Raw genomic sequence first — 20,687 nt, forward strand, 5'->3', positions numbered from 1 at the left:
TTTATGAAAGGCCTTGAAGTTTAATTTCTGGGGATCCAAACAAGTTAAAGAGTTTCAGTTCCTCCACATGGATGCCTATACAGGTATTCCCTGGTATGTCAGAGCTGTTTTTAGGAGCTTTTGACCCAATTCTTCCTGTTCTCCCCCAAGACTGAACTCTGCAGACAATTCTCTGAAGGTGATGCAGATACGGCGGCTTTTAATATGATGGCGATAAATGGCATGTTTCCATCTGTAGCGAGCCGGTCCATACAGAACCACTAGTGATCTCTGAGGTAAGTGAATGGCGACGACAACCTCTTTAGACAAAACTGACCTGGTGGGGGAAGAAGGGTCAGTTCCCCACTTTGTGGTGCTTCTGAATCCTCCTGAAGAAGTAGACTCTTTAGGCCAATGCTCCTGAGAAACAGCATGGGTCAAAGAGCTGTGTACCTGCTTGCTGTCTTGAAGAAAGGCTGGAAATAACTGGATATGATCCTCTGAGTCGCAAGACATGGAGAGCACAGTTGCTGAAAGCAAGTTTAAGCTAACCAGGCGTTCCCCCCAAAGCCACCAGTCATCCCAATGGGGGTCAATAGCAGCCCCTCTCTCGGGGCCATAATCCAAGTTGCACTGCTCGACTGGAGAGAAGTCCTTGAGCACAGAATGGCTTCTCATTCGAGTCACAATCTCCTGGCTGAAGCTGGGCAAGCCAGCAAAACTGCCTGCTTTCAACTTGCGCTTCTTGAAATTCACTTTGGGGCCATAGTCCTATAGGAAGGAGGAGGAGGAGGAGGAGAAAAGGTTACTTGAGCTGGTACAAAGCACTGCTTCACTTTTTCCTGGTTCAAATCTTACCTTGACCATGAAGCCTCTAGGAAGCCTCAGACAAGCTGGTCCTTAGTCCACAAATGGCAGTATGAGAATAATAATGCTGACCCACCTTACAAGCACTACCAATGCAGTTTATTAAGTACAGCTGTCCCTTAATAGAAGAAATCTTAAGAATGACATCCAGCCCACTTGTGCAACATACTTTCACTTGCGCAAATAGGTTTTCCTGTCTCACCTGCTGGCGTGATGGTGGATATTTCTGTCTGTAAAGTTGGTTTCATATAACTAAAGCATCATATTTTCCCATCTAATCCCCATTGGAGCCTTAAGATCCTCTTCAGAAGCTGTGCTCTGGGGCTCTTCTGACATATGCTCTTGGCATGTGGCAGGTAACTATCAGGGAAGTGGTGTTTTCAACAGTGACACTCTGGGTGTGGAATGCCATTCCCGGAAGTGGATGGCCTGGCACCTTTCTTATGGTCATTCAAGCACCAGGTGAAGACCCCACCCCCTTAAAACAAAGTGATTTTACTGTTTTAAACCAAAACCACCACTTTTGTGATTTTAATTAGTAGGTTTTGATCTCTCTCATTCCTGGAAGTTTAAGACTGCATGCTGTTTTTATCATATTGCCACTTAATCATACTATATTTTATCACTTTATGACTATAAGCTGCCCAGAGTACTTCTGGATAGGCCTGGGAGATATCTGGTTTTCAACATCACAATATATATCCCCAGCTAAATATCACAATATCTCGATATATAATGATATATATCTGCGGTGGCGGAGGGCCTTGCTGGGCCTCCCCACGGGGGCAGAGGCTCCTGCCATACCTCCCCACAGCAGCGGAGGTTGCGCCACACTTCCCTGCAGTAGCCAAGGGCCTTGACAAGGCTCCCTGCAGTGGTGGAGGGCCTTAAAAAGTAAGGAAGTAGTAGATTTAATAAAAATATTAAATAAACTTCCATATATTCTATTTAATATATTTTCAACTTATTTATGAACTAAACTTGCTTCTACTTTCCTTGGAGTAAGCCCATTAAATTCAGTAGGGCTTGCTTGTGAGTAGACACACATTTGCTTTTCGAAAAACACCCTCACCATCGTTCTCACAGTACCCAACCTCCCATTCAGTATAAGGCAGCCAGCTAAATCTTCTCCCCTCCATCCCCCCCACAGAAGCCCCCCTCCAAGCCTTCATAATACCAGTCTTTCCTTTTTTTATCAAAGGGAGGGAGGGAGGGCCAGCAAGCAAAGTTAGTCTCCTTTAATTTTTATTTTTTTAAAATCACCCTTTTTAATATGGAGGAAAGCTATTTAGGGGGAACCAATGACATAAACACCACCAGAAAATGAAAATGAAAACTCTTCCCCCTCTTTTTTTCACTGGTGAGGGAAGAAATAAGTGCTTTCCAGTTCTTTGTTTACTTTGCCTCTTTGATTGTCTAGCTGTGGGAGGGTTTCCCCTGGATTATTAGTAGACTCTGCATATTTAGCTGAGCTCTAAATAAAAAGATACTGGTGAAGCTGAAAGTGTTTGCTGGTTTGTAAGGACTTATCTTCATTTCTTGTCCTTAGGAGAAGGGAGAGAACAAACAGAGCAGTAGACACTGTACCTGCAAATCATCTGCAAGGTATATAGCTTTGTTGAAAGACTTATTATGTTATTTCAACAATATGGTGATTCAATGCACAGCCCTACTTCTGGATGGCAATACATACATACATACATACATACATACATACATACATACAAAAAAACTCTAAAAGAAATAAATTAGGCTGTGTATGCAGGTGTCATATTGGAAAGGCTGTATATGTGGCTATTGGAACTCACGTTGCCCCAGTGTTGGTCCAACACACTAACCACTGCATTTGAAGCAGAAAGAGGGAGATGAGGAGGAAGAGGGGAAAGCCATGCACATTTTAAAAAACCAGACAAAGTTGGGGTTGAAGGAATTTCAATTTGAGGACAAGACCTGTTTTCTTCGGCCAGACTGTGATGGCTTCCAAGCACTGCAGTCCATCAGCTCAACCATCTTGCATTCTTCATCTGCACTTATAAACCCTTCCAGTAAAAAGACTCCTGGAAACAGAAAGGCCCAGCCTGCAAATTCTGATTGCTTTTCTCCCACAGCAAAGCCAGTCAGTGGACAGTACACAAAATTTGCACTTATCTGAGAAAAGAAGAGACAGCAAATTAGACTTTTGCATTTTCAGTATGGATACTCAAGAACAGGAACAGGTAGCAGTAGTCCCACTTGCATGATCAAATCTGTATTTTTTGTTGTTCTGTGACAGTAACAATGTGCTTTTGTAGAATTAAAAGTTACTCCACAAAAAACAATTGTTGTTATGATTTCATTATCTTCCTTGAGGCTTAAGGATGATTTAAGGGAAGTCTTTCAGATACTAAAATTCTCTACTGAATCACACAGTGTTACATTAATGCTTTTTCTGATGAAGGAGCTTCTTAACACCTGAAATAGCATATGATACTTATTATCCATCTGTTGGCACTAAAAGGAAGTTAAAAAGTGGCAAGACAAAAGCAAAAAAAAAAGTTCTTTTTTGAAAGGTTTTTGAAAGGCAAAGTGAGTAAGCATTTGTTTTACTTCTGATTCTGTTATTAGTCATTTCTGACCACTTATAGTTAAAATAATAATCTGAAATAATTGGTTTCAAAGCTTTCTGCATTTGGCGTCCTTATAACACAGGTGGACATAATTATAATATAAATGGGTTTATACAAAGGAGTGGTATGACAAATACCAGGATTACAGCCCAAAGGTGTTATGCCACCAGTGGCAGACGTACATTTTGGGGGCCCTGAAGCTTGGACTCTCATGTGGGCCCCTTTGCAACCAGTAGCAAGGTCTGGGTAGCTAATGTAATCTTCTTCAATGGGGTTGTTCCACAACAGATCCCAATACCTTTATAACATTTGTGCTACTGACTCTCAAAACTTTGGGATTGTTGAAGTATATACAACAAAAAATCAATCAATTTGAGTAATGTGACTCAAACTGGTCTAAAGGGTAAAGGGACCCCTGACCATTAGGTCCAGTCGCGGACAACTCAGGGGTTGTGGCGCTCATTTCACTTTACTGGCCAAGGGAGCTGGCGTACAGCTTCCAGGTCATGTGGCCAGCATGACTAAGCTGCTTCTGGCGAACCAGAGCAGTGCACGGAAATGCCGTTTACCTTCCTGCCAGAGCAGTACCTATTTATCAACTTGCACTGCGTGCTTTCTAACTGGCAGGAGCGGGGACTGAGCAATGGGAGCTTACCCCATTGCAGGGATTCGAACCGCCGACCTTCTGATCAGCAAGCCCTAGGCTCTGTGATTTAACCCACAGCGCCACCCGCATTTACCAGACCCCAAAATTTTAAGCAATACGGACTAAAGTCACTTCTGGGGCTCCTCCAGAATTGGGGCCCCTGAAGCTTAAGCTTCATTAGTTTCATAGTAGATCTGTCCCTGTATGCCACTTGAGCATGTGGAAAACGTTATTTCAGAAGGGGCCTTTGATGGAAGTTGGAATCTAATCACAAGTTCCTCACTTGTGCCTTAGGGCTAACGGTTGTATTGGACAGTAGCTTCAGCTTTAGTGTGCTGACATGATTGAAGGCACCACCCTTGGTGATGGTTCATGTCTGTCTTTGATGTTTATAGGTTGGTTGTTTTATAACTTCTGATGGAAGCCCTCCTTGTCTTTTCCATTGTAAAAGAAAGGCAAACAATAAAGGTTAAAGAATGCAAGCAGTACAGCCTATGACACTACTGATCACTGAGGAGGGGAAGGCACTGTGCACTTTCTCCTGGGGCCGAGTGTGAAGTGACAGAAAACTTCATGGGTTGTGAACATTATTGTTATTTTAAGTGGTAGCTTAGCATCTTGAGGTGTGAATATGATCAAAACTAAGTTTAAATCTAAAATTTTAATGTCTCATCCCATTTGAGTTATGAGGGTTTGAAATTTAGAAAAATTGACAATTTTGGCCTTGTCAGACTACGCAAAAACCTTAAAAGCTCAGCCAAGAATTGAGATATGTCAAAACAAAAACTCCAATGTCTTCAGAACTTCATGGGCTTTAATATGAAATGTCACAGGATGGAATTACTTTAAAATTTAACACTGCAAAAAAGTTACAATTGAAAATTTTCCCAAAATTGTATTGATTATTTACAATTTCTAAGAGCTACCCAAATTTTAATCTTGGGATGTCAATGGGAACACATTAAAAAAATTCTCTTCTTCTTCTTTGGCGATCACTCGTAGTCGAGTAAGATTGTCTTCCATAAACACGGTTTTAACAATGAGTCCGTAAGTGACGGCGGAGACCAATTCTGGACCCACACGTCCTTCCACAGTGGGGACATTGGTTTCTGGGCGGGAGCTGATCATGGTGTGGATTTGCCAAGCGTGCCTTCCTCTTAGCACGTTTCTCATGTCTGCCCTATTAGGTTCTATTTAGGATAAATGGGTCTTCTTGGAGTAAAATATAACGGAATAAACAAGACTTTCAAACTCCCACATCAGTTACTTGGGGAATTTCTTTAACAGGTTATTCAATTGTAATGTATCTGAAAGCCTTGTCGGGCTTTCCTTTTAAAAATGTGCTCCAAAGCCGAGCGGTCTATTTTGCATGATAGAACCAACGCTTCGAAAGAATCCTCGTTAGTATTTCATTTCACGGACATCAATGAACGGGAAGCGAGTTTCACAGTTTTAACGATGTGCTGCGTGAAAAAGGGCTTTTTCCTCTTGAATCTCCCAACATGCAGCTTCGCGGGATGTCCGCGAGTTCGAGTGTTAGGCGAAAGAGGAAGGAAAACACTTTCCTCTACCCACTTTCTCCATGATTGCCATGGTCGTGTCACTTTTCCCGCGCCTTTCCCCCCCCCCCCCCCAAACTAAAGGAGCCCCAAACCTTTCCTCGCAGCGAAGTGGCTCCTGCGGCCCCTTTCCTCCCACCCACTACTATTACTGCAGCAAAGGTGGGCCACTCTGCACCCCTCGGCCGAAGGCAGCAGGCAGGGGCTCCTTCCCCTTCCTCTTTCCACACCCACACCTCCCCGCTTCCTCCAAACCTTCCCCCTCGCCCCTGAATGCCCACCCACTTCCCCCACCATCATTCCTCCTCCTCCTCCTCCTCCTCCTCCGAGGCCGCGCGTGGTACCTGCGGGGGCGGAGCGGCCTCGCAGAGCAGGCAGCCGCGGACCCCTTTGCACCCGCAGCAGCCCCCGGGCTCGCCTCCCGCTCCCCTTCTTCCGGAGGCCGCCACCGCCGCCTCCTCCTCCATCCCGACCCCGGTAGCTCTTGCCGCCGCCACCGGCCTTGTCGGGAGGGCCTCCCTCGGAGCTTCCGGTTCGCCGAGCCCTGGCGGCGGCGGCGGCAGGAGCAGGAGCCCCTTCGCCCGCCTGAGGTAAAATAAAAAGAAAAAAAGGCCCCGGGGCCGAGGAGGTGGAGAGCGGGGCTGGAGGGGGCGGGATGGCTGCGCTCCGGGCGCCTCAGGCGCGCACGCGGCGGGGAGGCTGAGGTGAAGCGGCCCGTCGCCCAACGTTCCTCCTCCCAAGGCCCCGCCAGACTGGTGGTGGCTTTAGCGGTGGGGAGGAGGGCGGACTCGATTTCCCAGCAGCGCCTTGCGCGGCGCGCCTGCAAGAGAAGCATTCTCGGGCCCTCCCGGGGCATGGCGGGAGTTGTAGTGCCGGGCTTTGTGTGCTTTAGAAGAGGGGGGGGAAAAAAAAAAAAACCGTCGCGGGCCGTTTCTCCCGTTGCCACCCAAGCAGCCGGGGGGGGGGGAGGGGGTGTATTCTTGGCCGCCTCCCCACCTCAAGATGAGTGGGGAGGGAAGAGGAAATTTCTGGGGGGCCCCGCCACCGTATCTCTGTTCTCAGACAAGGGGAGCAGCTGCCGGCCCCTCACTGCCCCTCGCCTTGGTTTTTGAGACAATGCCGCCCCTCAGAAATGGGCCGCGCGGGTCTTACGCGCCCCCCCCCCCGCACCTCGGATGCCAGCGTGAGGTGGTTTGCCTCAGGGAGAGGATCCTCCTCGCTCACTCCCGCCTCGGAGGTTTATTTCCCGCCACACCGCCCTTTCCCGTTTAAGACATTTCCCACTCCCCTCAAAGAAAACCCCCGGCTTATCGTGGGAGCTTGGTGGTACGGCGGGGACGACGACCACGGGTTTTTAAAATGAAATTAAAGCAGCAGCAGCCCTGCCTAAATATGCGTGGCGGCAACCCGCGTTTAACCACAGAGAGCATTCATTCAGAGTGCACAGCCATTAAGACTGTGCTTTCCATGTAAACCTCAGTCTCCCTGCTCCCAGAATTGATAGGTAGTAACAGTAATGCATATGGCTTTGGTGTTGTTGTTTTTGCCCCCCCCCCTTTCATTCAGAAACAAATCCGAAGCTGCTTTGCAAGACAAGGTATCATATATGCAACAATTCACAAAATCTAAAAGCAGGATCCTTCAACCCTACTCACGAGTTGTAAATTGTACAAGTGAGACAGCAGACTTGCCCTGCAACACCATGGCCCAGTTTGCACATCATGGCAAATTGTAGTTAAGTGTCTGTTCCATGCAACAAGCCACAATACTTGTGTTCCATGCAACAAGCCATAATACTAGTGTTCGGTCCAAACCAGGAATTGTGGTTTGTTTTGCTTAAAGCAGGTGGTGGCAGTTCAGCTGCAGACACCCTTCAATGAGACTGATTATCTTGGCCCGTTCTAGCCTGACGAGGTCCAGTTTTATGATATTATCTCCTTTGGTTTTCTCGATAGATGACTTTTATTGAGAGAAGGACAAGAGGAGTACAGCCTTGTAGGATCCCTTTGTTCCTCAGCATCTTTTGCTATGCTTGACCATGGTCTCCTGTGAGTTGGAGACAATGTTTTGCAGTGGTTTCACACCTCAATACTGGTTTGGTTCCAGAGACTAGTACTGGGCAAATGTGCCTCTGCCCCTTCGCAGCTGCTATAGGGCAGGATCTCTCCCCTCCCCATGCTGTTGAATGTATATATCTGAAGCAGCTGGGGAGTGTCATTAGGAGTTTTGGAACAAATTGTAACTAGGATGCAGATGACACCCAGCTGTATTTCTCTGCAGCATCTGAATCAGTAATTTGCATGTCCTAAACCAGTGCCTGCATGCAATTATGGGTTCGATAAGTGCTAATAAACTGAGAGTCCTAGTAAGATGGGTTAGTCCCAGGTCCAGGAATTAGGTTGTATACTTGCCCTGGATGGGGCTATCCCTTTCAAGGAATAGGTGCACAGTTCTGGGATGCTTCAGGGTCCATTACTGTTATGAATACATTTAAATAAGTACCTTTATTCTCTGTAAATCTCAACTTTTCACAATTAAAGAACCCCCAAAATTAGCACACGGTTTCTAAGTCCCTGAAAGACAGTTTCCGGGTACAGGATGAAAGTTCTTAGAGATAAATCTGCAGATAGATACAAAAGCAGTCAGTTAACTTGGCTGTATGTTAATATTTATACAAAGATTAAGTTTTCTGCTTAGTATAATTCAAGTTACATAGTTTTTATTTTGAACACAAAGTAGCTGTAATAACATATTACAGTATGTACACAACAGAACCCACTTGTAGGCTTCTGTGGAGTTGATGTCTCCAGCTTGCAATTGAATGCAAGAGATTTGGTAATATAGAACTGTACTTTTCTTTCTATATTCTCACAGACAGATGGTTGTTTAAAACCCTCAACCTTTGGCTCCAACTGCAGATTACTTTGTTTCTGTTTGGCAACACAATTTATTGCTACTGGATTAGGATTGTGCTCTCATTCTTTCTCTCTTTTTTCCACCAGGAAGTTTTCATCCAATATTTTTGGGCTTGCAGAAAATCAGAAAAGATTAAAAATGTCCAAAATTACCACAGAACTTCTGTTGGAAAGGGCAGTGCCTAAATCTACAAGGCTGCGAAAAATCAAAATTCTGAAGTAAGTGCAGTCATATGTTTATAAAAGAAGAAAGATAATTGGTGCAGTTAGATTTTAGTAATTTGAGTTGCTTAAGCGATTGTAATATTACTTTCACAGAAAAATCAGGGCATTAAATTAAATGCCTCAAATTACAGAAATGTAAAACTGAGCATGCATTTCCAAGCAATGCATTCTACCAATAAATATTGGTAAATATTCATTTACCAATGAGGATGGAGTCCTTTTTCTGCTTGGTTACAGTCCTTAAGATGCATTTTCAAATGGGGCAGGTACAATTCAGGAAGCATTTTATAATTTAAAAAACCCAAAGTTTCCAGTTAAGATGGTGCTGTGATCTGTAAGAGTTCCTGAACAAGAGCCCTGCCCTCCCATCTAGTCCAGCATCTTGTTTCCAACAGCAGCCAGTTTGATGGCACCAAGAAGCTCACAAATAGGGCATTAAGGTAGCTACCCATCATGCTACCCAAATATGAGAGGTTTTCCTTAACTTTCATACTTACAGACTGTCAAGTTCCCAGATCACTACTTTATCCTTTTTAGGTTGTAGGATAGGGTTTCCTCCCTAAGTTCTTGATTACTTCACAAACTATTTCTGGCCTTTACTGTTCATTAGCCACCATTGCTGAAATACAGTTTTTGCTTGTATTGCTTTGAAAACTCCACATACTATTTTAGATCTTCTGGGTTGAATCTTGTTGCTGAAAATTTTGGGGAAGGGGAGCTGTGCTCTGCTGAGCCTAGTTGCAGCGTTAACCACTAATTAACAAATTAACCTCTGCTGGAGAGCAGAGATTTTTCCAACAGTCTATACTGTTGGGATTTCTTCCTCCCCGCTTCAGTCATTAATAAATTTATTAATATAAAAGCTAATGTGAAAGAGATTCATTCATTACACCATCATAAACAATGTACAGGTATGGATGTTCTTACTAAATTTATCATTCCAAAATTCAGTTTCTTTACATGTAGGTTTTCATTTCATTTGTGCAGGTCTAGATATAATATGTAAGTTTAAGCATTACCTGTATAACTATATCTATCTCTATCTATCTGGCCTATAAAACCAATCATAACAGAAATGGAAGTACTTTCTTTTCCTCCAGTTAGTGGCTGTTGACATTCTTGCTGCTGTGAATAAATATCTAATTATCTCAACATTCCCACTTTATACTTACTATAAAGCATTGCAAAATGTTTGATGGCATGGGAGTCAGTAGTGTGCAGAACCTTTTTCTTCTTCAGCTTGTCCAAGTTGCAGATAACAACAGAAGACTTGGAACCACAGTTATTTTCTCATCTCCGCCACCTCCAAGAACTCGACCTCTCTGACAACTTGATAGAGAGGCTCCCTGACAATCTCAGTTTGCCAAACCTCCGTATCCTAAACTGTGACAACAACAACCTGGAAGACGTGACATCCCTGAAGCAGTTTCCACAGCTGGAGGAGCTAACCTATGTGAACAATGTATACCTGACAGTAAGTACAGTGCTTGACAATTAACAGGGTTTCTAAGCTTAAACCTGGAGAGCTCTGATGGTGGATGGTGAAAGGGGATGCAATGCCCCTCTGAGAAGCTGAGTGTTCTTCCTCCCCCCACTTTTTAAAAGTCAAGTTTCTAGCTCTTTGAGCAATAGAGATTAAATGTATGCCATTTTTTGCATGCCTCATGGGGGGTGAGTGGGACTGCCAATGTGTCAATCAACTCCCACACCTGTTCAGGCATTTCATTGTCCCTTGGGGTTATACTCAATGAAAGATAACAGGTGGATCTGTAACATGGTCCAAGTTCATCCTGAATGCAAGATCTGGAAAAGGGCGACCCAACTTTTCATACCAAGTAGGCCACAAGAGCACCAAGACATGGAACCCTCAGACCACAACCAAAGCCTATTTTCTAGCTTTGGAAAAAGATTTATACCTGCTAGCACGGGCTGATCCAACGCGTGGCCCAAGGGCCACGCGTTGGATCAGCCCATGCTAGACCCTGCAAGATAAAAATTCATTTTTGTTACTGTTGTGAGTTAGCTATTACTGTTGCATGGACTTTAGAGAAACTGAAATATGTTTACTTGACCAGTTAACTACCTTTTGTGGATTCACAAGAATTACAAGCATTTTTCTGTTCTTTAAACATTTGTTTCTTTGACACTTAACAGCCAAATGTTACTTAATGTTTTCAATTTTTTTAAAGGAATGCTTTAAAACCTAAAATCTCAATTGCTGGCTAACTCTCTTAGTTGTCACAGTAGGCGGGCCATACCAGGGCCGACCCAAGACATTTTGGCACCTGAGGCCAACCACAAAAATGGCACAGCCCTCCCACCATCAGGGAAGCAGGGGTGAGTGAAGATCTAAATTGGGAACAAGGATGGAAAAAAGATCTACATCAGAAACAAGGGGAACAATCAAATCAGCCTTACTCAACAACTGAAGTGGGAAACAAAGGCTTCCATGCAGGGGTGGGGGTGGAAGGAAAGAAAGAGGCCCACTCTGAATCAAGCCAGTCAGGTGCAGAGCCCACCATTTATTCCCTAGGGGTGGGAGGAGTTGAGCAGTGTCTCCTATTCTCTGAGAGGCTGCTATAGAGGCACTATGAGGGGTGGGGTCTGCCAAGGAGGAGGCAGATTTGGCTTCCAAGGAATTCTTCACAGCCATTGGTGCCACCATGGCAGCTACAGCAGCAATGGGCAATGCATTCCTTGGAGACCGAATCTGCTGCACCTGTGGATCCTTCCGTCCAGTGTGGTTGCCTCACCTTGCCTCCTCAGTGGGCCGGCCCTGGGCCATACATAGTCTATATGAAATGCTTGGTTTGGAGTAAAGTTGGCGAGATTTACTTAAAGGGCATCTTGTAAGGCTGCTTTCTTTTCTTGCCTGCCCCCCAGCCCAGTGATGACTATAAGGTCATGTTTCTTCTGCAAAATCTCCGACAACTGAATGGCAAGGATATCACCAAGCTGGCCAGCCATGTGAGAGTTGTCAATAGTCGAGAGCTGACCAGTAGGGTAAGCCATGTGATGGTTATATTTTTTGAGAGCATAAAAGAAAACTGCACATTATATATATGTTTAAAAAGCTGTTCGGTATAAATAATAGAATTTGCATTGATGGAATTACAACCTTAAATGAAATAGATACATGTAATCAGTGCTTTCCCCCCCCTAAAAAAATGTTTAGGGGTACTTCCATTTTCCTACTCATATTGAAATACTGCCCCTCAATGAGGCCAAACTTAGATTCACAAAATGTTTAGGGGTATGCATACCCCTGTGTCCCCCCACCCCAGAAAAAAGCACTGCATGTAATAAAGAAAGGTAAGCAAAGACAATCACAGTAAGATCTTAACCAAATAGATAAGATCTGAAATAGGCACATTTTGGGGATCTTCATAAATGTAAGAGGAACTGATCCAAACAAAGGGGATGCTGCCTTCATAGCAGGGTTAGCCTAGGACTGGGAGACCCAACTTATAATCCCCACTCAGGCATGAAACTCCCCCCCCCCACACACACTTTGAGCCAGGCATACTTTCTCAGCCTTACAGGGTTGTGATGATACAGTGGGTGGAAGGCAGCCATCCTGTGCACATTGGAAAAGAAAGGTTGGATATAAATGTTGGCATCCACCTGTCTCTAGAGGCAATGGAAGAGTGTGCCATCAAGGGTAAAGTCAAACCGCTGGAGAGTTACAGTGCCTGCTGTGGCTATAGAAACTAATGTGGGAGAAACATGTTTTATTGCATCTGGGGCAGATGAAGGCACCCAGTTTCGCTTTTACAGATGCAGCATAGTGTTTCTTCTCTCTACGCTCCTCCCAGCAGGCATTTCTCATCTGGTCACTGCTGTGGATACATGACCTGTCTGTCTGCAGGCATTTGGATATAAATGTAGTAACGTCTACAGCTTTGAGTGCTGACTGTTGCAGATGCCTCCAATAAGTAGGTTTACATAGTGAGCAGACATGTTTAGTATTGTACTTTTAGAAGTGCATTATCTTTGAAGGGGTGGATACGCCAACTCCCGTGGGTTCAGCAGAGGTTTTGTGTGGCATCTATTTTCTTTCCTTTAAACGTAGGACAGGTATGATTAAAACTTAGCATGAGGATAATGGCACAGCAAGCAAATAAAAAAATTAAATGAGCTTAGTTTTAATCTCAGAAATTTACCTCAGCTGCTCTAGATTCCAGTCAGGTGAGGAACATTGTCTTTACCTCTTTTGTTCTGCTGCATCCTGTCCCTTTTCTGGGTGCACAGCCTTATATATCTTCTTGTTATTTCTGCTTCACTTAACTTTCACTAACTGCTATTGCCATGAAGTAATGTTTACATTTTATAATTTAATATGTTTTTCTATCAATAGATGTGTTTCAACATTCCAGCATCACTATAATCAAATAATTTCTCTTCTTCTTACAAGAAGATTAAGTAATATTTTTGTTACTGACGCCAGCTTGACTGTAAATAACTATCTTTATTGTTCAGTATTGCCTTTTCTGTTAACATATGGTTTATTCACATAGCCTTAAGTTCACTTTGGCATGTTCTAGACCTGCAGCCAAACTGGACTAATAGTGAAGGAGACACTTGGGCACCTGCTTTTAGCAAGCGCCCATCTCAGCTTTCAATTACCTGTCAGTATGACCCAATTTGACCATTGGGTGGACACCAGATTGCAGTTTGTATCACCAGCTCTCATGTTTGTGAAGAACTGACAGGTAGTTAAAAATGTCATGTATTAGAATAGAAATAATAACCAAACATGAGAAATCTGCCCATAAAACAGAAAGTAATTTACAGATTGAAAACCATCACCAAACGTCCCCATTTTACTTGGTATGAGTTTTCAGTTGCTGTCCATCTCACCTGATGGAGCACCTGGAGCAAGGTCTGAGCCTAAAAATCTCAACACCTGGATTCTGCCAGAATCCGAGACCTGGGAGAAGAGAAGATGGAGGAAGACTGGAAGAAATTTAAGATCTATCTACAAAAACATTGTAATTTGGTTGAATGTTAAGAAGGATGCTAGATTATAAAAAATCGGCCACCACTAAATTAGATTTAAATTTGATGATAAGTGAGACTAAAGAAAATATAAAATTTTTTGGAAGAATTGCTAGATTATATTTGAATGAGTGGACATGAGATTGTAAACAAGTTGATAATTTGTTTGGAAAAAACTTTTAACAATGTAAATGGGAGCGGGAGACGCGAGGGAGTCCAAAGAAGTGATGAAACCATGTTTGTGACAGAAGTAAGATTGTTTATTATTTGTGCATTTATATTTAAAAACTTTAATAAATATTTATTTTTTTAAAAAAAATCTCAACACCTGGGCAGGTTAATACATTCAAAGGAAACCTAGGATATTCTGTATATTATTATTTTGTATGTAAGTTTAATACGCTTCTCTCTTTGTCTAGGTCAGATCTCACTGGGGGAAAAACTTCCGGAAGCAGCTGCCCAAAACTCCGTCCCCAGAGCAGTTGAAATCAGTCAGGAAAAAATTCATCAAGTCTGCACAAGCCCATGTAGCATATGGACCCAGCTCACTCAGCGGCTTCACCCGATGGCGGGTAAATTCACCCCCATTCATTCTCTGCTGCCCTTTGTATATTAGGTCTTCATGCAGCATCTGATACCTAACATAGAATCTTGATGGCAGCTGCAGCTATGCAGATAAATTGCCAAAATATAAATCAGGGGCGGGGGCGGAATCATTTGGCCCCAAAAAACAGCTCAGTGACTCTGAAATTTGTCTAGGCAAGAGGGTAAAAATCTGCATGCTTTGCCAAGAGGCCTTTCAACCAAGGATTGATTGATTGACTTGTGAAATTAACAGAAAACCAAGAACTTCAGACCGACTTCTCTACATTTTGCCTTCCTGATCATGGCAATAGGGCTTCTCTGTAAAATTCCTTATTTAAAAGTTGACGTTGCTGGTATGTTGGGATTGCTAAAAATGCAGTAGTGCTGAACGGTATTGATAAAGGGTATTAGGTTTCAGCTGCAATATCCTTTGTGGTGTTAGGGATGCCTAAACTTATTGAAATAGAGTAGGCATGTGCATGCCTTATGATCTCAAAAAATGAGATCAAAAAAATGATTTCAAAAAATGTTCTACTGACAGAAATGGAAACTAATGACTTTCAAGTAAATTGATTTGGAATTTGAGGCATAAAGCCATGCATTCTCTACAGTTGAGAAATAGCTATTTTTATTGTTTATATTATGCCTACCACAGCAAGATAAAGTCTTCTTACATATGGAGCATTCACAGTCTATCTTAGATAAGAGTTCCATGTGACTTGAAAATGTGTCTGCACACAGCTTCATCCAAAGAGATTTTTACCCTTTGCAGCCTTTTGGGGTTTTTCATAGGCACTGCAAGGCTTGAACAGTAAAATCTGGACCTGTGTTACTGTGTACTATTGTGTAGCGTCAGATCATATTAGGAGGTGGTGCATCTCATAGCCTACAAGTTTGTCAGAACCACATGTCTGCTGCTGGCATTATCTTGCATTGGCAGGGCTTGGGCATGAATGAGATGTTTAGAAGTAGTTTTGCAAGCATAGTTGAGAAGTGCACAATACTCATTAGATCAGTGTAGAGTACAGCATAAAAAGTGTTTGAACTTTCATTTTTTCAAATTTCCCAGGTTTATCCAAGCTACCTTGCCATCTTATGTAACCGGACTGCCTGCTTATAACTTTATTCTAACAAGACTCTCGCCCTGGGCCTTAGACAAGCTTGACACAGGCCTGATTATATATCCTGCTTTTTGAGGAACTTTCTCTTAAAAACAGTTTTTATAATCTTCAGCAATGTTATGCATTTGGTAGCCTTATGACTCTTTTGATAATGCTAATGGGCAACAAAATAATAACTGAATAAATTGCAGGATTCCAGTCCAATTTTTACACTTTTTGCTGGGCTACTTGAAAGAATTGGTAAAAAATCAATGCACTTGAAAGTTGCCTGAGATGTCTTAACCATGGCCATATCACAAATCATTTGACAGTGAAAATCTAAGATCTTTCTTAAGAAATGGTTCCTTTAAGCCTAGAATGAACAAGCTGATTACCCTTGTTAAACAGTTTAAAGAGGAAACTATTCTGTCTTTTAAGGCCTCTGGAGAAATGCAGAGCTGTTGATCCCTCTTACAGGTATTATAAACTGCTTCCTTTCTGCATCTATCTTGTTATTAAAATTTGACCATTCTCCATTATCTTTTTCTATTAGGTGAAAATGATTGCAGAGGAATTCTTGACTTCACTGTTAAATCAGGAAGACAAGGCTGCTCCTAAAGTGGAAGAATCGGCTGAGGAGGAGGGGGAAGAGGAAGAAGAGGAGGAGGAGGAGAAGGAGGAAGAAGAGGAGGAGAAAGATGAAGAGGAGGAGGAGGAGGAAGAAGAAGAAACAGAAGAAGAAATTATGGAAAATGCTTCAGATACTGAAAATAAGGTTGCTACTAAGGTCAGAATTTGGCAAGTGAATACCCTGACCACCTCAGTCAAATTAATATGCTTCCCCCAGTAGGTGTCAGTTAACATCTTTCTAGCTCTTGTCTTTGGAAGTTATTGGCTACTCTCACTAGCCAGTTGGGGAAAGGCAGAAAAAGGACATTGATCAGTCAGAACATTGGCTTTGCATGCAGGTTTAGTTCTTGGCATCTCCAGGTAGGGCCGCTTGCAATCCTGGAGAGTCACTGATAGTCAGTGTAGACAATACTAAGTTAGATGACCAATACCCTGATCCAGTATTGTTGCTGACAAGGAAATTATGGGTACAGTGGTATCTCGGGTTACAGACACTTCAGGAGACAGACTCCACTAACCCAGAAACAGTACCTCGGGTTAAGAACTTTGCTTCAGGATGAGAACAGAAATCACGCGGCGGCAGTGGGAGGCCACATTAGCTAAAGTGGTACCTCAGGTTAAGAACTGTTTCAGGTTAAGAACGGACCTCCAGAATGAATTAAGTTCTTAACCTGAGGTATCACTGTAATCCATAAGAGAGGCTTATGAGAGAGGCTTATAAAAAGGAGAATTCCTGGATGCCAAGATCCAAGTTTGGGGCAAGTACTCTTTGGTGAGAGAATCCCAGCAGAGATTTAAAATCACAAAATATTCAGTCAAACCAAGCCATGGAGATGGCTTGTTAAACCTTTGAAATATGCTCTTGTGAGTTCCTTCCAAAACTTCCAAGAGACCACATGTTTGCAAGTTAAAAATGGTTTACTTACAAACTCTTCAAAGGTCAGGGTCATGTGCTTTTCCATGTAGCATGTAGAAAACTTACAGAGGCAGTAAAACTTGGTTTAGTTACAGTGGGGAAATTATCTAAATTATTGGTAGAAGAACTCAGGAGAGGCTTGTTAGAGCCACATGGTTTGAGCTTGGAACAACCAGCTCAGACCTCTTTACATGCTGAGCTTCTCAGGTAGACTGAGATACAACAATAGGCTTGATTACCTTCCTCCCAAAGTGAGTAGGAGTAACCTAGCTAAGTCTCACAGGACAGTTTACTCTATACCATTATAATTAAGCATGTTGGTTATATGAGGCAGGTTATCCCACAAGTATAACATGACTTCTTAATGGCGGAGCATATGCTTTGCATGCAGGAGGACTCTGGGGCAATCCCTGGCATCAGTGACTAAAAGGGTCATCAGGAGGCAAGAATGAGAGAGGTCTGCCTGAGACCTTGAACAGCTGCTAAGAGAGTTAACAGAAGTGGACTAGATGGACTAGCAGCCTGATATTTTGTCATACATTTCATAAACTGAAGCATTAAAGTTTGGCTGTGATGAACTTAATAAGATGGTCAGCCTTCTGTAATAAGAACATAGCTTCCTCCTTATCACCTGGGCCCCACATTCATTAGGATATAAAGGGAGGAAGTTGGGAATTTCAGCCACAGAAATTAGTCTATGACCTTGTTCACCATAATACATATTAACCCAATACAAATGGCGTGGAGGCATACTTTGTCCTCCCTTTTTTTATGCATTCCTCCTATAGTCACTTTCCCTAATTCAGAAAGCATGCCGCATTCTAGCAGTGACTGGCCACTTTAGGCAGCATTGCTCTTTCTATGCCTGAAGTGGGGAAAGGGCTATAGAGAACGCAGCTGTTGGTGAGAGGTTGTGGGGTACCAATATCTTTTGTCATTGTGTATCTCAGTGCCACCCTCCCACCCCAGGAGGTAGGACAAGGCTTGCAGAGACGGGAAAATCTGAAGTGCTGTCAACACATCTCATTAATTTAAATAGGAAGATCCCCAGTGGATTTTGTTCTGTGTTTCAGAAAAACAACAGAAATGTTACTGGATTGTGGGACGTTGTAGATTGAAGTAAAAGTTGTCACTATGCTGTGCAAGCCACTGTGAAACGATAGCACAGCTTTTGAGTTTTGTTGTGAGAATGAATGAGCGAGCCAGGAGTTGCTTCTGTGTTTTGTTTTAATAGGGTACAGTAACCCCCAGCAAAAGAAAAGGGGCTCATTCCAAAGGAGGAGCAAGCAAGAGATCCCATTCTCGCAGCAGTTCCAATGAGGAAGCCTCTCCCAGCCCCAAGAAGCCCAGTCGCTTGCAGGACGAGCGCAGCCCCGAGAGGGCAAAAGCATCTCGCCCACAGACCAAGGAATCCCAGGATGCTCAGGATTCTGAAGGGGCCCATCGGAATGGAGGGCGTCTTCCAAAAGCACACAGCCACAAAAGGTCCAGTCAGCAGAAAGAGGAGCACAGAGAGGAGGATGCAAGAGATGTTTGTAGCACTCCAATCAAAGACTTGGAAGGCGAGGTATCGGGAGAGTTTTCCAATGTAGGGCTTGCTGGGGCAAGAGGGCAACCTTCCTAAAACTGGAAATTTTATAATGAGTTTGTAGGCTTGCAAAAAGCAATGAATGCAAGAAAACAAGGAGCCTTGTACCAACAAAAATATATAGAGAAACATCAAAACTGATGATTTTGATTTATTGGAGGAGATTATCAATACCCTGACATGTTTTGAGTTACAAAGCAGACTTGAATCAGGATAAACCATGTTTTTCCCATGGTAAACCAAGTACACTTTTCAAATCTTGAAAAGTAACTGATATGTGACACCCAGCGCATATATAGTTAATCAAAAGTACAAAATTATCAAGTTTATGTTACGTCATTTCCTAATGTATTTATCCTCTCAGGCTCGTTTTTTCCTGGGGTGAGCTGTTTGACTTCAAATTGCAAGTGAGAACACACAGAACTGAGTGTTTCACTGTACAAAAAAATTTCCCTGCACCTAGTAAACTACATGTTTGGGAGAAGGGTTCTATATTGTTCTTTCTGGCATGCTAGTTTTTTGTGTGCAGGGAATTCTAAGGTTCATGCGCATATCTCTATAAGTTAATAGGAATTTCCTGTAAAAAATGCAGTGAAAATACTATACTGTTAATTACACGGCTGGACAGAAGATAGATCACATTTTGCTTGTGGCATATCAGAAAAGGTTTGTGACTCCCAATTGTTTAACAATAGCAGCAGCAAAACTAGTTTTTCCACCTAGGTTAGGCTGTTTAAGTGATGAAAGTTAACTAGCAGTTTCCTTTTGTGCAAAAGGACTGTGGGTTCAGTTAGTTTTGGTAGTGAAAGCAAATTCTTAGATTCAGAATGTGCTCAGAGGCAGCCTGAGTTTTAATTCCATTTTTTGGGGGGTACCCAGTTCAGGCTTGTAGATCTTGGGGTTCTAGTAAAAATAAAAACAAGTAGGTCTGCTAAGCCCGAAGTCTGCCTAGCCCTGGTTTACTACATGCCCTTTTATAGATCTTAATCCTTCCACAGATTAGAAGACTGTGACTTCTAGTCTCAGCAGACTGTGCATCCAAGAAAAGATGATGGACATGATCAGCTCTTCCATTACAGTGGTACCTCAAGTTACAAACACTTCAGGTTACAGACTCTGCTAACCTGGAAGAGTTACCTTGAGCTGAGAACTTTGCCCCAGGATGAGAACAGAAATGGTGTGCCGGCGGCACAGTGGCAGCAAGAGGCCCCATTAGCGAAAGCACACCTCTAGTTAAGAACAGTTTCATGTTAAGAACGGACCTTCAGAACGAACTAAGTTCGTAACTAGAGGTACCTCTGTACCAGTCACTTGACTGAAGGGATGGGAAAGGTAGGGGGTGCTGCTAAATCTATGACACCCCTCTCTATCTCCCTCAGTTGGTTATTGATGAGACACAGCTGGTGTGCTCTGAAGAACATGGTATCCTGTGCGTGCATTGGAAGCACAGAAGCTCTACAGTGAGGGTCTGGGTCACAACTATTTTAACATCCCAATGTTCTGCACCCTACTAGTTTGATAACTTTCCTATCTGATGGACTGAGAGCAGGCAACAGTATGCCTACTGTTTCTTCTTAGAAGCTTTTTGTTCCACTTCAGGCAAAAGTCCCCCAGAACAGCTCATATATACTATGCAAGTTGGAAATGGAGCAGCCGCCAGCCAGTTTAAAACAGCACTAAAGGTAAAGGGACCCCCGATCGTTAAGTCCAGTTATGGACAACTCTGGGGTTGCGGTGCTCATCTCGCTTTACTGGCCGAGGGAGCTGGCGTACAGCTTCCAGATCATGTGGCCAGCATGACAAAGCCGCTTCTGGCGAACCAGAGCAGCACACGGAAATGCTGTTTACCTTCCCTATTTATCTACTTGCACTTTGACGTGCTTTTGAACTGCTAGGTTGGCAGGAGCAGGGACAGAGCAACAGGAGCTCACCCCATCGCGGGGATTCGAACCACTGACATTCTGATTGGCAAGCCCTAGGCTCTGCGGTTTAGACCACAGTGCCACCCGTGACCCTAAAACAGCACTATAGACAGCTTAAAATAGTCTGGACAAATAAAACTGTCTTTGCATG

At 43.2% G+C, this 20,687-nt stretch overlaps 2 protein-coding genes and 1 long non-coding RNA gene across 5 annotated transcripts in view; 1 reads left to right on the forward strand and 2 right to left on the reverse strand.

Annotated features, from left to right (window-relative positions):
• On the reverse strand, nt 1-6,124 carry ALKBH4 (alkB homolog 4, lysine demethylase; the record flags this gene model as incomplete). Its single annotated transcript, XM_081843615.1, has 3 exons — nt 1-750; nt 2,797-2,994; nt 6,002-6,124. 3 exons carry the CDS (start codon nt 6,122-6,124, stop codon nt 76-78), a joined length of 996 nt encoding a protein of 331 aa, XP_081699741.1. The 3' UTR covers nt 1-75.
• The window catches only part of LRWD1 (leucine rich repeats and WD repeat domain containing 1), a 25,997-nt gene continuing 11,421 nt past the window's right edge, over nt 6,112-20,687 (forward strand). Inside the window, exons 1-8 of one of the 3 annotated variants that reach the window (XM_081843512.1) lie at nt 6,112-6,247; nt 8,660-8,791; nt 10,037-10,271; nt 11,681-11,800; nt 14,215-14,367; nt 16,034-16,267; nt 18,261-18,593; nt 19,233-19,280. In XM_081843512.1, coding sequence (XP_081699638.1) covers nt 8,712-8,791; nt 10,037-10,271; nt 11,681-11,800; nt 14,215-14,367; nt 16,034-16,267; nt 18,261-18,593; nt 19,233-19,280 — 1,203 coding nt within the window. In that variant the 5' untranslated portion in view covers nt 6,112-6,247; nt 8,660-8,711. Of the gene's footprint in view, nt 6,248-8,659; nt 8,792-10,036; nt 10,272-11,036; nt 11,135-11,680; nt 11,801-14,214; nt 14,368-16,033; nt 16,268-18,260; nt 18,594-19,232; nt 19,281-20,687 lie in introns of those variants that run through there. The other 2 variants (XM_081843511.1, XM_081843513.1) reach the window with 2 other exon arrangements.
• Nucleotides 11,955-14,231, reverse strand: LOC309331460. The gene is made up of 2 exons (XR_014151862.1): nt 14,124-14,231; nt 11,955-13,703 (listed from the first exon to the last, which is right to left on the reverse strand). It is a non-coding gene; the product is annotated as an uncharacterized lncRNA (long non-coding RNA).

Source organism: Podarcis erhardii (genome assembly GCF_964252035.2).
Source record: "Podarcis erhardii genome assembly, chromosome: 16".
Taxonomy (NCBI): domain Eukaryota; kingdom Metazoa; phylum Chordata; class Lepidosauria; order Squamata; family Lacertidae; genus Podarcis; species Podarcis erhardii.